Below are 15,000 nucleotides of genomic sequence, written 5' to 3'. Positions count from 1 at the left end.
CAAGTTTTCTTGAATTTCCCAGAGTCTTGGAAAAGCTGAATTTGTGAAAAAGCCGTATTTTAAAAGTGCGATGGCTATATCTGGAAAAATCAGGTAGATTAATAAAATACAAAATGCTAAGATTTGTATAAAAGCATTTATATAATAGCATGTAGAAATTGTGAGGATTTTTTATAATAATAACAATAATAATAATAATAATAATAATAATAATAATAGTAATAATAGTAGTAATTTTTGTATTATTATTTTTACTCATTTTTTTTATCATTATTATATTTTACTGAAACCATGTCCATAAATAAAAAAGTTTTGGGGGATTCAGCATGAATGAATGCTAATGACACCCAAAGCCTTCAGTGACTTCAGAGGATGTTAAACGCTTGCATTCAACTAGATTTCAACGAATTTAAAGGATCGGTGCAAACAGCTGAAAGAGTTAATGGTTCAAAACATCACGAACGAGAAGTTTCTGAGCGCGAGATTCCTCCTAAAAGATTTCTTTTTGAGGGTGCAGGTTGTCAAAGTCATTCAGCGCCGCTTTACCTCCCTGCCTTCAAACGCTTCCTCTTCACAAACACAGCAGTTTAGCGCATTACATCAACAGCTTCCTTCAAAAAACCGCCCTTGAGCGAAAGCGTTTTATCCGGGACGGCCAAATCTCACGGAGACGTTCAGAGCAGAAGGACGAACGGGTCACGAGCATCACGTCCAGCCCGACACGTTCGCTTTGAGGAAGTCAAAGAAGTCTTACCTGAGTGACTTTCTCGGTGACGTTGTGCGTGCGGTCGATGAGTTTGCACGGCGCGATGATGTCCATCTCTCCGGCCGGGAGAGCGATGAGAGGGTCCGGTTTAAAGTCCACAAAGTTGAGCGTGATCTGCGGGATCTTACTGATGGCGCGGTAACGCATCAGATCCGAATCAGAGGTAGAGTTCAGGATGTTGGACTTGTTGTTCATGGCACCTGCGTCAGGAAACAGATTTTGAGTTAGGTCACTGAAAGTCTTTCAGTCTGATTTTAGTCTAAAAAGCTTTTGGCATTTACAGTATTTATTACCAAATCATATCTATAGTACTGCTTGGGACATCTGAATGTTTTTGAAAGAGGTCTTATTCTATTATATTCGATTATATTTAACCAGTCAATTAGTCACAATTAATTGCATCCAAAAAATGTTTTTTTTTTTTTAATATATGTGTATACTGTGTATATTTATTATGCATGTATAAAAACGCACACCTACAAAATATATAGAGTATATATATAGAGAGAGTATATATATATATACATATATACATATACAGTGTATGTATACACACACACACACACACACACACAGTATATATGCATAAAACACATAATTCATATATTAGTCAATTAGTCACAATTAATTGCATCCAAAAATTTTCATTATTTTTTTATAAAATGTGTATACTGTGTTTATTTATTATGCATGTATAAAAACACACACATACAAAATATATACAGTATATATATATATATATATATATATATATATATATAGAGAGAGAGAGAGAGAGAGAGAGAGAGATAGATATATATATCTATATATATATATATATATATATATATATATATATAGATATATATATATATGCATAAAATGCATAATTAATATATTATATTATATATTTTTAGTTTTATCCAGGTAGTCTCATATATTATATTAGATTGTTTGATATTAAAGTATTTTGAAACACTTCAGTCCTTGTTGCATGTTAAATGTTCTTACTATTATAATAAGAATAAATAGTACATAATTACAGGAAACCCTAATCCTGACTCTAACCATATAGTAAGTGCATGTAGTCATTTAATATTATTCAATACTTCAATGTATAAACACATTGTAACAGAGACACCTTAAAATAAAGTGTAAGCCATTATATTATGGTGCATTATATTACTGATTAATACTTTATATTAGTTTTCATTTCAATTTGTTGTAGTTGTCATTTTAATTTTTGCTTTAAAAAATGTCCTGCTGTTCTTTAAAATGTTTTTAAATATTTTTGTTGTTGTTGCTGTTGTCTAAATATTTAAGCTAAGCTTATATTATATTTATTTAATTTGAGTAATTTTTAGCAATTCAAACAATTTCATTTAAATGCAACATAGTGTTTTTGATATTTTACTTTCAACTTTATTTGACCGAAATGAATGTTTAAAAGTTTTTGTCTTCCTAACATTGGCTTAATTTGGCCGTTCAGTACAATGTGAAATACTATTACGATTTAAATGAGCTGTGAACATACTGTTAACTCTAATTTATTTTCAGCATCATTACTTCACACGATCCTTCAGAAATCGATTTGCTGCTCGAGAAACATTTCTGTAATCGCTAAAACGTATATTTTTGAGTTTCCAAGTCCTTTGATGAATATAAAGTTCAAAAGAGCAGCATTCATCCCAAACATTCTACAAACGTTCTCCATGTCTTGATTAACGGGATGCGTCCTCGTTCAGTCCCGGTCAGTTTTCTCACCCGTGCTGCTGCTGGTGGCTCGAGCGCGGTGTTTCCGGTCCCACTCGGGCCGCATGGCCTCGATGTCGTCCACTGAAGAAGCGCGGCGCATGCTGTGAAAGCTCTCCCGCGAGCGGCTGTTGGTCAGGCTGCAGTTGGACACGGAGGCGTCGGGATTGAGCCGCTGCGGCCGGGGCGAGGAGTGACCCAGGGGCAGCGCGGCGGGGTGCGGCGGGGCCGGAGGAGGAGACGAGGGGTCGCTGCTCAGGAGGTTGCACTGGTCCTCGGGCAGCAGCGAGGACGGAGAGGCCGTGGCGGTCACACAGGCCGGCTCGTGTTCGGGGAAGGACAGCAGCTCGCCCAGAGCCAGGGACTCGTGGCTTTGTGGACGGGAGCCGCCGGGGAAACCCGTTCCTCGCCCGGCCTCCGGATCCTCCCGAAGAGAAGATTTGCTGTTATTCCTGGAGTTCAGGAGCGGCAGACGCAAGCGGATGCCACGGGCTCGATCTACGGCAAACACAGACCGAAAAAGGTCACAAAAAAAACATACTTGTAAAAAATATGTATGCAATAACTACAATAAGTAAATATCTTAATGTATATATTTTAATACAGTGCTGTCATATGATTAATCACAAATAATTTTGTACTATGTTTATTTATTATGTATATATATAAATACACAGTATATATTTTAAAAATATTTACATGTCATACGGTAACACATTACAATGAGGTTCATCAGTTAGCATTAGTAAACAACAGCAGTTACATTTTAGCATTTATTAGTCTTAGTTAATGTTAATTTTAGCATTTGCTAATGCGTTATTAAAATTAACATAAGCTCATGCACTGTTAACATCTGTATTTTTATTAAACAACATTAACAAAGATTTAAAAAAAATGGTGTAATGCATTCATTGGCCATTGTTTGTTTATGTTAGTTAAAACATAAACTCAAGGGGGGTGGGTGTTTAATTTTACCCCAACTTAAAGTAACATTAAAACCAATCATTTATTTCTTACCAGTAAAATGCTGCTTCTAGTATAAAAACAGGAAAATTGAAACACTGCAAACTATTATATACAATACTGTTGTACGTAATTATATTAATTCACTTCAATTATTAGTTACAGTGCAATGAGGACGAGGAGGTGGCATTCGAATCCATGTGCAGGGTTTATTGGAGATAAAGGAGGATTCAGAAAGCAGGATAAGGGTCTAAACCAAAAGACGGCGCGATCAGTTACCAAGTTAGAGGGAGAATCCATAGACGTGGTAGGTAACCAGGCAATGGGTGAATAGCAAGTTAACAGTCCAATCAGACAACCAAGTCCAAGGGGCAAATAATCAGACAGAGGTCATACACAAAACAACAGGCAGAATAGTAAATGAACCGCTCGGTAAGGCAGGGATACTGGCAATACTTACAATGTGTAAAACATGTGGTCTGGTTTTATGCTGAGCAAACAGGAAGTGAGCATAGAGGTGTAAACAAGTGTAACCAAGTTAGTACTCGGGAGAGGGCTCCCTCTGCTAGCGTTACAGAATCCCCCCTCTAGGAGCCACTCCTGGCGCTCGGCGTGGGCGTCCCCGTGGTCGTGGTGCTGGACGGTCGGGTCTGGCTCGATGAAACTCCTCGATAAGAGAAGGGTCCAGTATGTCCGGGGCGGCTACCCATGATCTCTCCTCAGGTCCGTAGCCCTCCCAGTCCACCAAGTATTGGAGCCGACCCCCTCTCCTACGGGAGTCCAGTAACACACGCACCCGATATGCGGGTTGCCTGTCAATATCAAGAGGTGGTGGTGGCTCTGGGGCTTCTTGGCCCGGGGTTAGCTCCCGGGTGGACCGGTTTCAAGAGGGAGATATGAAAGGACAGAGAGACACGGTAGTTAGCAGGAAGCTCTAGCTTGTACGTAACCTTATTCATTCTCTCGAGAATTAGTTTTTCCAGGTCCAGGAGAAACGTTGTCTCATTTCACTATGTACTGCACAGCTATATATAGTTGAAATGAGAATAAAAAGCCACTTGACTTGACTTGAAAAGGTCCAACGAACCTTGGGCTGAGCTTCCTGCTGGGCAGCCGCAGTTTAATGTCTCTGGTGGAGAGCCAGACCCATTGTCCTGGTTGGTAGGGGTGGTGTGGGCGACGTCGTTGCTTAGCTTGGATTTCTTGAGTTCGGACAGCTCTCTGGAGACAAACATGAGCACTATCCCACACCCTCTCACTACGTTGAATCCAGTCGTTAACTGCTGGAACAGATGATGGGTCTCCTGACCACGGGAACAGAAGGGGTTGAAATCCCAGAACACATGGGAAGGGAGTAAGGCCAGTGGGTGAGGGAATTTTGAGCATATTCCGCCCATGGCAAGAACTCCGACCACCTGTGTTGTTCACGACTACAATATGTTCTTAGATAATGGACAATCTCCTGGTTTAGCCGTTCTACTTGGCTGTTTGTTCAAGGTGCTTACAAAAGATTTTCCGGACCTGTGATGTGAACTGGGGACCTTGTTCACTGAAAATAACCTCTGGGAGCCTGTAGATGCGGAAGACACTATGGAAGAGGGCTAGTGCCGTTTCCATGGCAGTGGGAAGTCCTTTGAGGGGCACTAGGCGGCATGACTTCGAAAATCGATCTATTATAACCAGAATATTCGTGAACTGGTCAGAAGAGGGTAGGTTGGTTATGAAATCTATGGAGAGGTGTGACCAAGGTCTTTGGGGAATGGGTAGAGGCTTGAGTAGACCAGCAGGATTTTACGAAAGTCGTGATTTCCTTTGGCATGTTGGGCCACCAGAAAGAGTTCTGAGCTAGCTGGATTATGCGGGCAATTCCGGGATGTCTGGTACAGAGAGAGGTGTGTATCTAGTGCATGACACGAGGCTGTAGGGTGACTAGAACATACTGTTTGTTGGCGGGACAATTTGGTGGAGTGGGTTCATTCTGCAGAGTCTGTTGTATATCCTACATAATGTCCCAGGAGACTGGGGCCAGGATTACTGATGACGGAAGTATAGGTTCATGGCTAGAAAGGGTGGTGTGTTGGTCATAACGTCGAGAGAGGGCATCTGCTTTTCTGTTTTTGCTGCCAGGTCTGTAAGTGACAGTGAAGCAGAAGCGGGTAAAGAAAAGAGACCGACGGGCTTGGCGTTGGTTTAACTGTTTAGCACTCCGGATATACTCTAGGTTCTTGTGATCTGTAATTATTTGGAAAGTGTGCTTGGTCCCCTCTAGCTAGTGCCTCCACTCCTCTAATGCTGCCTACATTGAGTGAAGTTCCCTATTCCCCACATCATAGTTGCGTTCTGCTGCAGATAGCTTTCTTGAGAAGAAAGCACATGGATGTAATTTACCAATTCTTCACATCTTTGAGAAAGTATGGCTCAAATTTCACAGTCAGAGGCGTCGACTTCTACCACAAATGGCAGTTTAGGATTGGGGTGATAAGGGGCCGATGTGAACCGCGCCTTCAGGTTGGTGAATGCTTGGTTAGCATCCTCAGTCCACTTGAGCTGTGCCGGTTTGCCCTTTGCGGTACCATCAAATTTTTCAGGGAGAGCGAAACTCACCACCTGAAGTGTATGTGGTGGCAGGGCTCGGATGAAGTGAGTGAGATGCTCATTTACAGCTTGAAGTTTGTTGAACTGTTCCTGGTAAGCTTGTAGTAGTTCCTGTTGATAAGCGAACGCTGCTTGCAGATTCGTAACCCCCGCTGGACGAGGAGGCGGCAATCGAATCCATGTGCAGGGTTAATTGGAGATAAACAAAGGACAGAATTCAAAAAGCAGGCAAAGGGTCTAAACCAAAAGACGGTCCGATCAGTTACCAAGTTAGAGGGAGAATCCGTAGACGTGGTAGGTAACCAGGCAATGAGTCAATAGCAAGTAAACAGTCCAATCAGACAACCAAGTCCAAGGGGCAAATCCGTAACACAGGCAGAATAATCAGACAGAGGTCATACACAAAACAACAGGCAGAATAGTAAATGAACCGCTCGGTAAGGCAGGGATACTGGCAATACTTGCAATGTGTAAAACATGTGGTCTGGTTTTATAGGAAGTGAGCGTAGAGGGAGTGGAACCGAGTTAGTCCCTCTGCTGGCGTGGCGTTACCTACAGTTTTAATATTCAGCAATATTTCCTGGTTTTTCGTTATTGTGATAAATGGGCTGTTTTGCAGCTTCTATAAATGCCACTTCTATACCCCAAAAAAAGGGTGCATCGACGTACTTGAATGACGCCACAGCACAGGCAGCTTATGATTGAGATCCTGCGGGTCGTGTAGTTTGTCGTCCGGCATGACCTCGAAATTCAGAATAAACATGATCACCACGCCATCTTCATTCTTCACAGGAACCACGTCCACCAAACACAGAAACACAGCGCCTGCGAGAGAACAGAGCAACGGTCGTCAGACGCTCGCTATTTATTTGCACACATGCATTTTCAGAATAAGCATGAATATCAACTACTCGTTTATACTCCTTGCTTTTACCGCACCAAATTCATAATAAAAGAACTCAGTGTGCATTAATGTAGTTGTTTATCGACTATGCATAGAAAGAAAGTTACTTTCTAAATCACAAAGCACTGTGAAATTTTATTCAAATTAAGTAAAACAAATGCATTTCTAATTAAATAATAATACATTAAATTAAATTAAATTAAATTAAATTAAATTAAACATTTATTTTAATTTAATTTAATTTAATTTAATTTACAAGTTAAATCAAATTAAATGTACAAGTTCAACCAAGGATTATTATCCTGGCAAACTAAAATACAACATATTACTGAATCATGGGAATCCTCTCATGGACTAGTTAAGTGAACTATCATCTGCCAGAAAATTAAGCCTGATTACAAATACTGTGCGTGTGTGTGTGTGTGTGGAAACACCACACAATTACACACAAAAACACACACATAAACTAGAGCTGCTTAGATATTATTATAAAACAAATCCTACACATCATCCAAAACTGACGTCAGTCAAAACAGCAATACTTGCCCATCTACAGAATCTCTTAAACTTAAAGTTATAAAGCACACAGAGCTGCGCAGTCACACCAATCTCTCACAAACAGCACGTCTGACGAGTCGAATCATTACACTTCTACCGTCATAAACACACAAATCCTGACTCTGACCTTTCAGAGTCGACTGAAAGCCGTTCGCTGCTCAGATACGCCGCCTGTGATTTTTATCTCAACTCCTGGTGTCTTACCTGGATCTGAACACACAGTCGAACAGGACAAGAGCTGGAGCGGACTGACGGACAGCAGAGATTCTCATCAATGAACACAGAAAGACAGAGATGCTCCGACTGGCCCACTGTAATCCCAGCTGTGAAACCACACATGGATTACAGGTCCACTGAAGCCATCTGGACATGCGTGTGTGTGTGTGTGTGTGTGTGTGTGTGTGTGTGTGTGTGTGTGTGTGTGTGTGTGTGTGTGTGTGTGTGCGTGTGTGTGTGTGTGTGTGTGTGTGTCTTCCTTGTGTGTGTGTGTGTGTGTGTGTGTGTGTGTCTTCCTTGTGTGTGTGTGTGTGTGTGTGTGTCATCTTCCTCTTAACAGTTACGGTGCAGACCAAATGCAGAAACACATAAAAGCCATAATTATTAGTAAAATACATAAATGCAGTGCCAGTTTGACTAGAAATAAAAACTGAAATGAATGTAAAATAATTTATCAATTAAAAAAAAAACATTTATCTTCTTAATTCATGTTTTTAGTCTTACTGTCAATGGCTTATTAGTAAATTTTATTCTATCCGATCTTTCATTAAAATGATCGAAATAATACAATATTATAGTTTTAATTATCTTTTTTTAATCTTTTTTTTTTTGTTAAAGTTTAGTCATTTTTTAGGGTTTTTGTATTTTTCCTGAAATGCTTTTCATTAATATTCATTTCACTTTTTGTTTCAGTTTTTTCAGCGTTTCAACGAATTAGAAATGTTGCCTAGCCGAAATAAAATAAGTTTGACATTTCATTTTTATTTGTTCATTTTATTGTGTTATTGTTTTTTAAGGGTCGGTAAAATTAAATAAAAGAAAAGCTTGAAAATGAAACTTGAAGGTAACTTGCTAAAATGAGTACTTAAAATATTTTAAAAAATATATAATTATTAAAAAATATTAATATTATTAAATTAAAATATTTAAATAAAAGTTTTTTTCAGGGTCTTTTTTTTTTAGTAGTTAAAAACTAAACCTGTCTCCCGCTTCCCATCTGACGTCACCAATCCATTTTATTTAACAATTCCCTTCATACAGAGACGCCTTCACCAATACAATACATTTTTCTGCTCTACAAGAAGTTATATAGCGCTCAGTATCTATAAATGAATCATATGCACACGCTGAAATCACAACAACAACAACAAAGAGTTAGATCTCAGGGATCAAACGCATACAATGTCCGTTAAGAAACTGAACACAGAGACTGCATGAAAGAATACATACATGAACAACAAGTGAGAGCCCTGTCCTGAAAAATACATAATCCTGTCTAAACACACACACACACACATGTGCAGATTAAGAGTAGTCAGGAGGAGGGATTGGACTTTAATTCATTATGCTTCCGTCCACTTTAAAAGACTAATCCACTCCAAGATTCAGACGCACACACACACACACACACACACACACACACACACACACACACATCTGTATCTGTTCATCATCTGTATGTTTGGATGGAATTCTATAATCCCGACAAAGTGCTCAGAGACCCAGATCACCGGCGTCCCGCCTCAGAAAAGAGACACAAAATGATGCAAATAAAATAAGATCAAATTAAACGAAATCACAATATACGCTTTATAATAAATTACAAAAACGTAACCCAATTCAAACTGCCACTGCTTCTTACTAATTCATTCATTCCTGCAAATGTTTCTTTGAAAACGCGAATCAGAAACCCAGTCAGCATTCAGGATCATTTATCTGGAAGAGCTGTAAAGAAACGTGGACTAGTTAAAGCAACTGATGTTAAAAGTGATCTGACTAACTAAACTAACACAAAAACTAATCATTGAAAAAAAATAGGCTCAATAATATTAACTTTCTTCTGCTTATCAGCTGTGTTTCTCAGAAAAGCGCTCTTCTTCAGTAAAGTTTAATACAGAATTTTCTTCTTTAATATTTGGTCTCGCTTTAAAATATAAATATCTACAAATATTTGAATCGGGACGCATTTCCTTGACAAGAAAAATGACGTCTAATAAAATGTGATTCTTAGTTTAAAGCATGTCAAATATCTACCAGCGGGGTAATCTTTTTTTGGCAGATTTTATATTTTATACTTTATTTCATTTTTACCGTTTATACTTTGCACACTTCTTCGTGTATATATATTTTTATATTTTATATATATATATTTTTTTATATTTTATATATATATATATATATATATTTTTTTTTATATTTTATATATATATATATATATATATTTTTTTTTTTATATATATATATATATATATATATATATATATATTTTTTTTTTTTTTTTCTTCTTGTTTCTTCCATAGATATATATTTTGTTTTTTTGACAAATAAAATTTGAATTTGATTTTGAATCTGAATTTGAGATCTGTTCACTTGTTTTAAGCAAACACTAATAAACTTCATCTCTTAGCTCCGTTTACTCCATTTGTGCATGTATTTAAACTAGAAAACAGGCCGAAATAGCAAGGAAGATGATCATTTAGATAATATAGATAATCACAGCGCCACCTAGTGCTCGAAACCACAACAGTCACGTAAACTGAAGGCCAGTGTCACATACAGACGGCTTTCTGGACGTTCTGTGTTTGTTTTTGTCCCGTCGTAAGAGTTTAACCCTGGGTTGAATTCACCACAGGACTTCACGCGCTAGAAATATAGCTTAAACGTGTCGTACTAAAGCAGCTAAATAAAGAGGATAAGACAGAAAGAAGCGAGTAGCCGAAGGCAAAAAAAAGCCAAATAAATAGTAAAATATTTATTTTAAAAAACAGAACAATTGCTATTATTAGTATTAAAAAATTGCATTAAAAATAAGTTTAAAAACGTAACATTAAGAAATGTTGACTTCGCTACTACCTAAAATCTTAAATAAAATTAAATTATTATTACATTTAAATTAAAAATGACACGAGCTTAAAATACAATTTAGAAATAACGGTGGTGATGATTCTTATGAAGCAAAATGAGAAAAATAAATAAGAATGCATTGATGCTCAACGAGAACAGCGGTGCTGTGGAGGGCATTGAGCTGCACGCGCTGGACTTCAACACTAGAGAGCAGAAGAGGAGAGAAAAGATGATGAGAATCTCATGAGCTCCACACATCCTGATCCACAAACACCTGCCATATGATGAAACATCACACAGGTAAAAGAGCTCATGATCTAATATCATCCTGGAGCAGACAGTCAAGCGAATCAGATCCCGGCTATGCATGACTGAATATTGACCTAGGAAAATTTTAATATAATAGCTAGGCAAAGAAAATAGATATAAAAAAAATATATATCACTGATAATTCAAGTGAAAACTGTCACTAATAATAATAATAATAAAAAAAAATTTAAAAAAAGTAAATTAAGTAATAAAATAAATAAATAAATACATAAAAAAAAAAAAAAAAAAATATATATATATATATATATATATATATATATATATATATATATATATATATATATATATATATATATAAAACCAATAATACCAGCGATATTTACACATAATTACAGTTAAAAGAAAATAACATAGATAACTATTGTGACATATCACCAATAATACTGATATAATATTATATAAATAATAATCCGAGCAAAAAAAAAAATCCATAATTCCAGTGAAAATCATAAATAAAACCACCTAAAATTCACCCATAACCAATAATTCTAATAATAGTTCTAGTGAAAAGTATTAGAATAATTTAGGGTGTTGTCGTGTCATTCAACTGATCGTTTACCCATAATTCCGTGTGTTTCGGCAATATTCACGTATCTGTACTACAGTATTTACACGACCATTGAAAGCACTTAATAAAAGACTTTAATGTCCTTAAACATGGTGTTTTTGTTTGTTTTGCGTGTAGAGGGACAGGAGTCGTCCGCTGAGAGCAGATGCTCAGTTTAATGAACATCCATCTGTATTCAGACGAGTTTAGGTTCCACTCAGTGATTGGCTGTCAGGAGTCACATGACCTCCTGTTGATTTTTGACTAAAGAGTCATCTGTCTCTGTGACACCGATCGATACGGACTTAATCAGGACAGCGCACCTGATCACCTGAAAACACCACACGACGGCTTGAAAAGGAATAAACACACGAATTAAATAAATGAATTAATAGAGTAGTGCTTTCAAATAATTCATTGTGATTAATTGCATCGAAAATAAACGTTTTTGTTGACAATATATATGTGCGTGTGTATATTATGTATATATAAATACAAACACATGCATGTATATGTTTAAGAAAAATATGCTTATATAATTATATATAATATAAAATATGAGAATATACATATAGAAATGTATATACATGTAAATATATATATAAAATTGTATATATATATATATATATATAATAAAAACATTGTCTATATAAATAATAAAAATTGTTTACATTTTATATATATATATATATATATATATATAATAAAAACATTTTCTATATAAAAAAATTGTTTACATTATATATATATATATATATATATATATATATATATATATATATATATATATATATATATAATAAAAACATTGTCTATATAAATAATAAAAAAGTTTACATTTTATATATATATATATATATATATATATATATATATATATATATATATATATATATACACAATAATTGTAATATATATTAGGAATATATGTAAAATAATTGCATCATTGTGCATGACACAACTGAACATAAAAAAATGCTAAACATTAAAACAATTATAAATAAATTCAATAATGATTGAATAAATGACTGCATGAATTGGTCAGGTGTGTCCATCACTTTTAGTTGAACATAACACAAACACACGTGATGATCGATATTGTTTTTCCTGGAGTCACGAACACTATTAGCAGAAGATTACAGGATTACATCATCCACACACACACACACACACACACACACACACACACACACACACACACACACACACACACACACACACACACACACACACACACACACACACACACACACACACACACACACACACACACACACACACACACACACACACACACACACACACACACACACACAGACACACACACACACACACACACAGACACACACACACACACACGCACACACACACACAGACACACACACACACAGACACACACACACACACACACACACACACACACACACACACACACACACACACACACACACACACACACACACACACACACACACACACACACACACACACACACACAGACACACACACACACAGACACACACACAGACACACGCACACACACACACACACACACACACACACACACACACACACACACACACACACACACAGAGGAATCAAGACTTCTCTGTTTCTGAAGAACAGCTGCTGTACATCAAGCTCAGATTCAGTTTCTTCTGCCTCGACCAATCACGTGCGTTTGGAGGCGGGACTACCTGTTTGACTGACCAATGGGGGAGAGGGAGGCGTGTCCAGAAGCACAATTTCTCCGCACTGATCTCTGAAAGACTAGCATTTTTACTTTTCCCCAGCTGTTAATTGAAGGGTTTCTCATTAGCACATCAAACCACTGGATCTCACAGAGAGAGAGAGAGAGGCCTGATTGAGCATAACCTTCCCTCTCAGACTCACACATCCCTCAAACCCTCTCCCTTTGTTTTATTGAACCCAGCTGAGATTTCCTTTTGATTTCAGTGTTTAAATCAAACGCTGTGAAAGTTACACTGACGGAGCAACAAATTAGACGCAGTAGTTTCAGGAAGAAAAAGTAATACAGCAATTAAATTCAGCAACATTTTACAATGAGAAGGCACTTTTATTATTATTATTATGTATTATTATTATTATTTGATTATTCAATTCAATATTGTATTTTTAAAGCAACATTGCTATCATGTTTAATATTTAATAATTATATTTAGAATTTAATTATATTTAGAAATTAATATTAAAAATTATACTTTTGTAAATATCTGATTTTGTTAATATATTTATAATAATGACAATAATGCATTTTAGTTATTAGAACATTATAATATGAATATTATTTTGTCTTTATTTTTGTTTTACAGACAAATATTGTAATAGCAGTGTTTCTTATTTGGATGAATAATAATAATAATAGATTTTAGACATATTAATTATTTTATAATATTAATATTATTTCGTCTTTATTTTTATTTTACAGAAAAATATTGTAATCGCAGTGTTTCTTATTTAGATTAATAATAATATTTGATTTTACACATATTAATTATTTTATAATATTAATATTATTTCATCTTAATTTTTTTGTAATACACTTATTTAGTTTATATTATTCTTTTTTTATTATTTAGTTATTATTATTAGAATTATTATTATTTTATAATAATTATTTATACTTTCAGTCATACTGGCTAAAATTTGAATCACCATAACAAAGTTTTATTTTATGAATAATGAGCATCTGGTCAGAAAGCTCCGCCTCAATCTGTATTTAAACTGCATGTGGCCTAAAATATTTACAGAATTAGAGATTGCTTTAAATAAAACAGAAATTGTTTATTGCTATTTTTAAATATGAAATACATTTGGTTAAAATAAAAGCTGCTGAACACAATCTCATCTCTGCATTTTTATGCATCTCTCAATCTAAAATAAGGAAATTAAAAAGCAATAAATATTAGTATTGCATATTTGCACAGTAAAAATAAAATATATATTAAATATATATATTTTTATTTTACAGTAAAACATCAATTCTAGTATTTCTTATTTTACTTAAAATAATAATAGCACTTAATGATAACAATAATAATTATTATTATTATAAGTGTTATTTGTAACTATAAATGACTATAATATGCATTGTTTATATTACTATTGTTATTAATAAATATTTTAAATATGAAACAAAATAAAAAATATTAGTATTGTACTAATTTGTGACTATAAATAGCTATAATATGTATTGTTTATATTATTATTGTTATTAATAAATATAAAACTAAATTAAATTTTTAAATAAAATATTAAACAAAACAATATTAGTATTCACAAAATAATCGCAAAACTTATTAATATTATTTAATTACTATTAATAATTACATTTTGTGAATATACATGCTTTTGTATATATACATAATAATAAGAAAAAAGAAGTATTAATATTATTGTTATTTTACTTTTTATTATTATAACAATTATTATTATTATTATTAAATAAAAAATATTGAGATAAATTTTGCAGCTCTATCCAGAATAATAACCAGGATTGCTCTCTCTCTCTCTCTCTCTTCTTCT

At 35.0% G+C, this 15,000-nt stretch overlaps 1 protein-coding gene across 2 annotated transcripts in view; it reads right to left on the bottom strand.

Moving 5' to 3' along the window:
• The window catches only part of kcnh2b (potassium voltage-gated channel, subfamily H (eag-related), member 2b), a 157,060-nt gene that overhangs the window by 64,614 nt on the left and 77,446 nt on the right, over positions 1-15,000 (bottom strand). For both annotated transcript variants that reach the window (XM_043226765.1, XM_043226766.1), the window contains exons 3-5: positions 6,725-6,880; positions 2,510-2,995; positions 755-966 (exon numbers count right to left, since the gene is read on the bottom strand). In XM_043226765.1, coding sequence (XP_043082700.1) covers positions 755-966; positions 2,510-2,995; positions 6,725-6,880 — 854 coding nt within the window. The remainder of the gene's footprint in view (positions 1-754; positions 967-2,509; positions 2,996-6,724; positions 6,881-15,000) is intronic.

The sequence above is a fragment of the Puntigrus tetrazona genome, chromosome 24 (assembly GCF_018831695.1).
Source record: "Puntigrus tetrazona isolate hp1 chromosome 24, ASM1883169v1, whole genome shotgun sequence".
NCBI lineage: Eukaryota > Metazoa > Chordata > Actinopteri > Cypriniformes > Cyprinidae > Puntigrus > Puntigrus tetrazona.
Note: the sequence above shows the minus strand (reverse complement) of the source record. Positions and strands in the feature narration are given on the sequence as shown.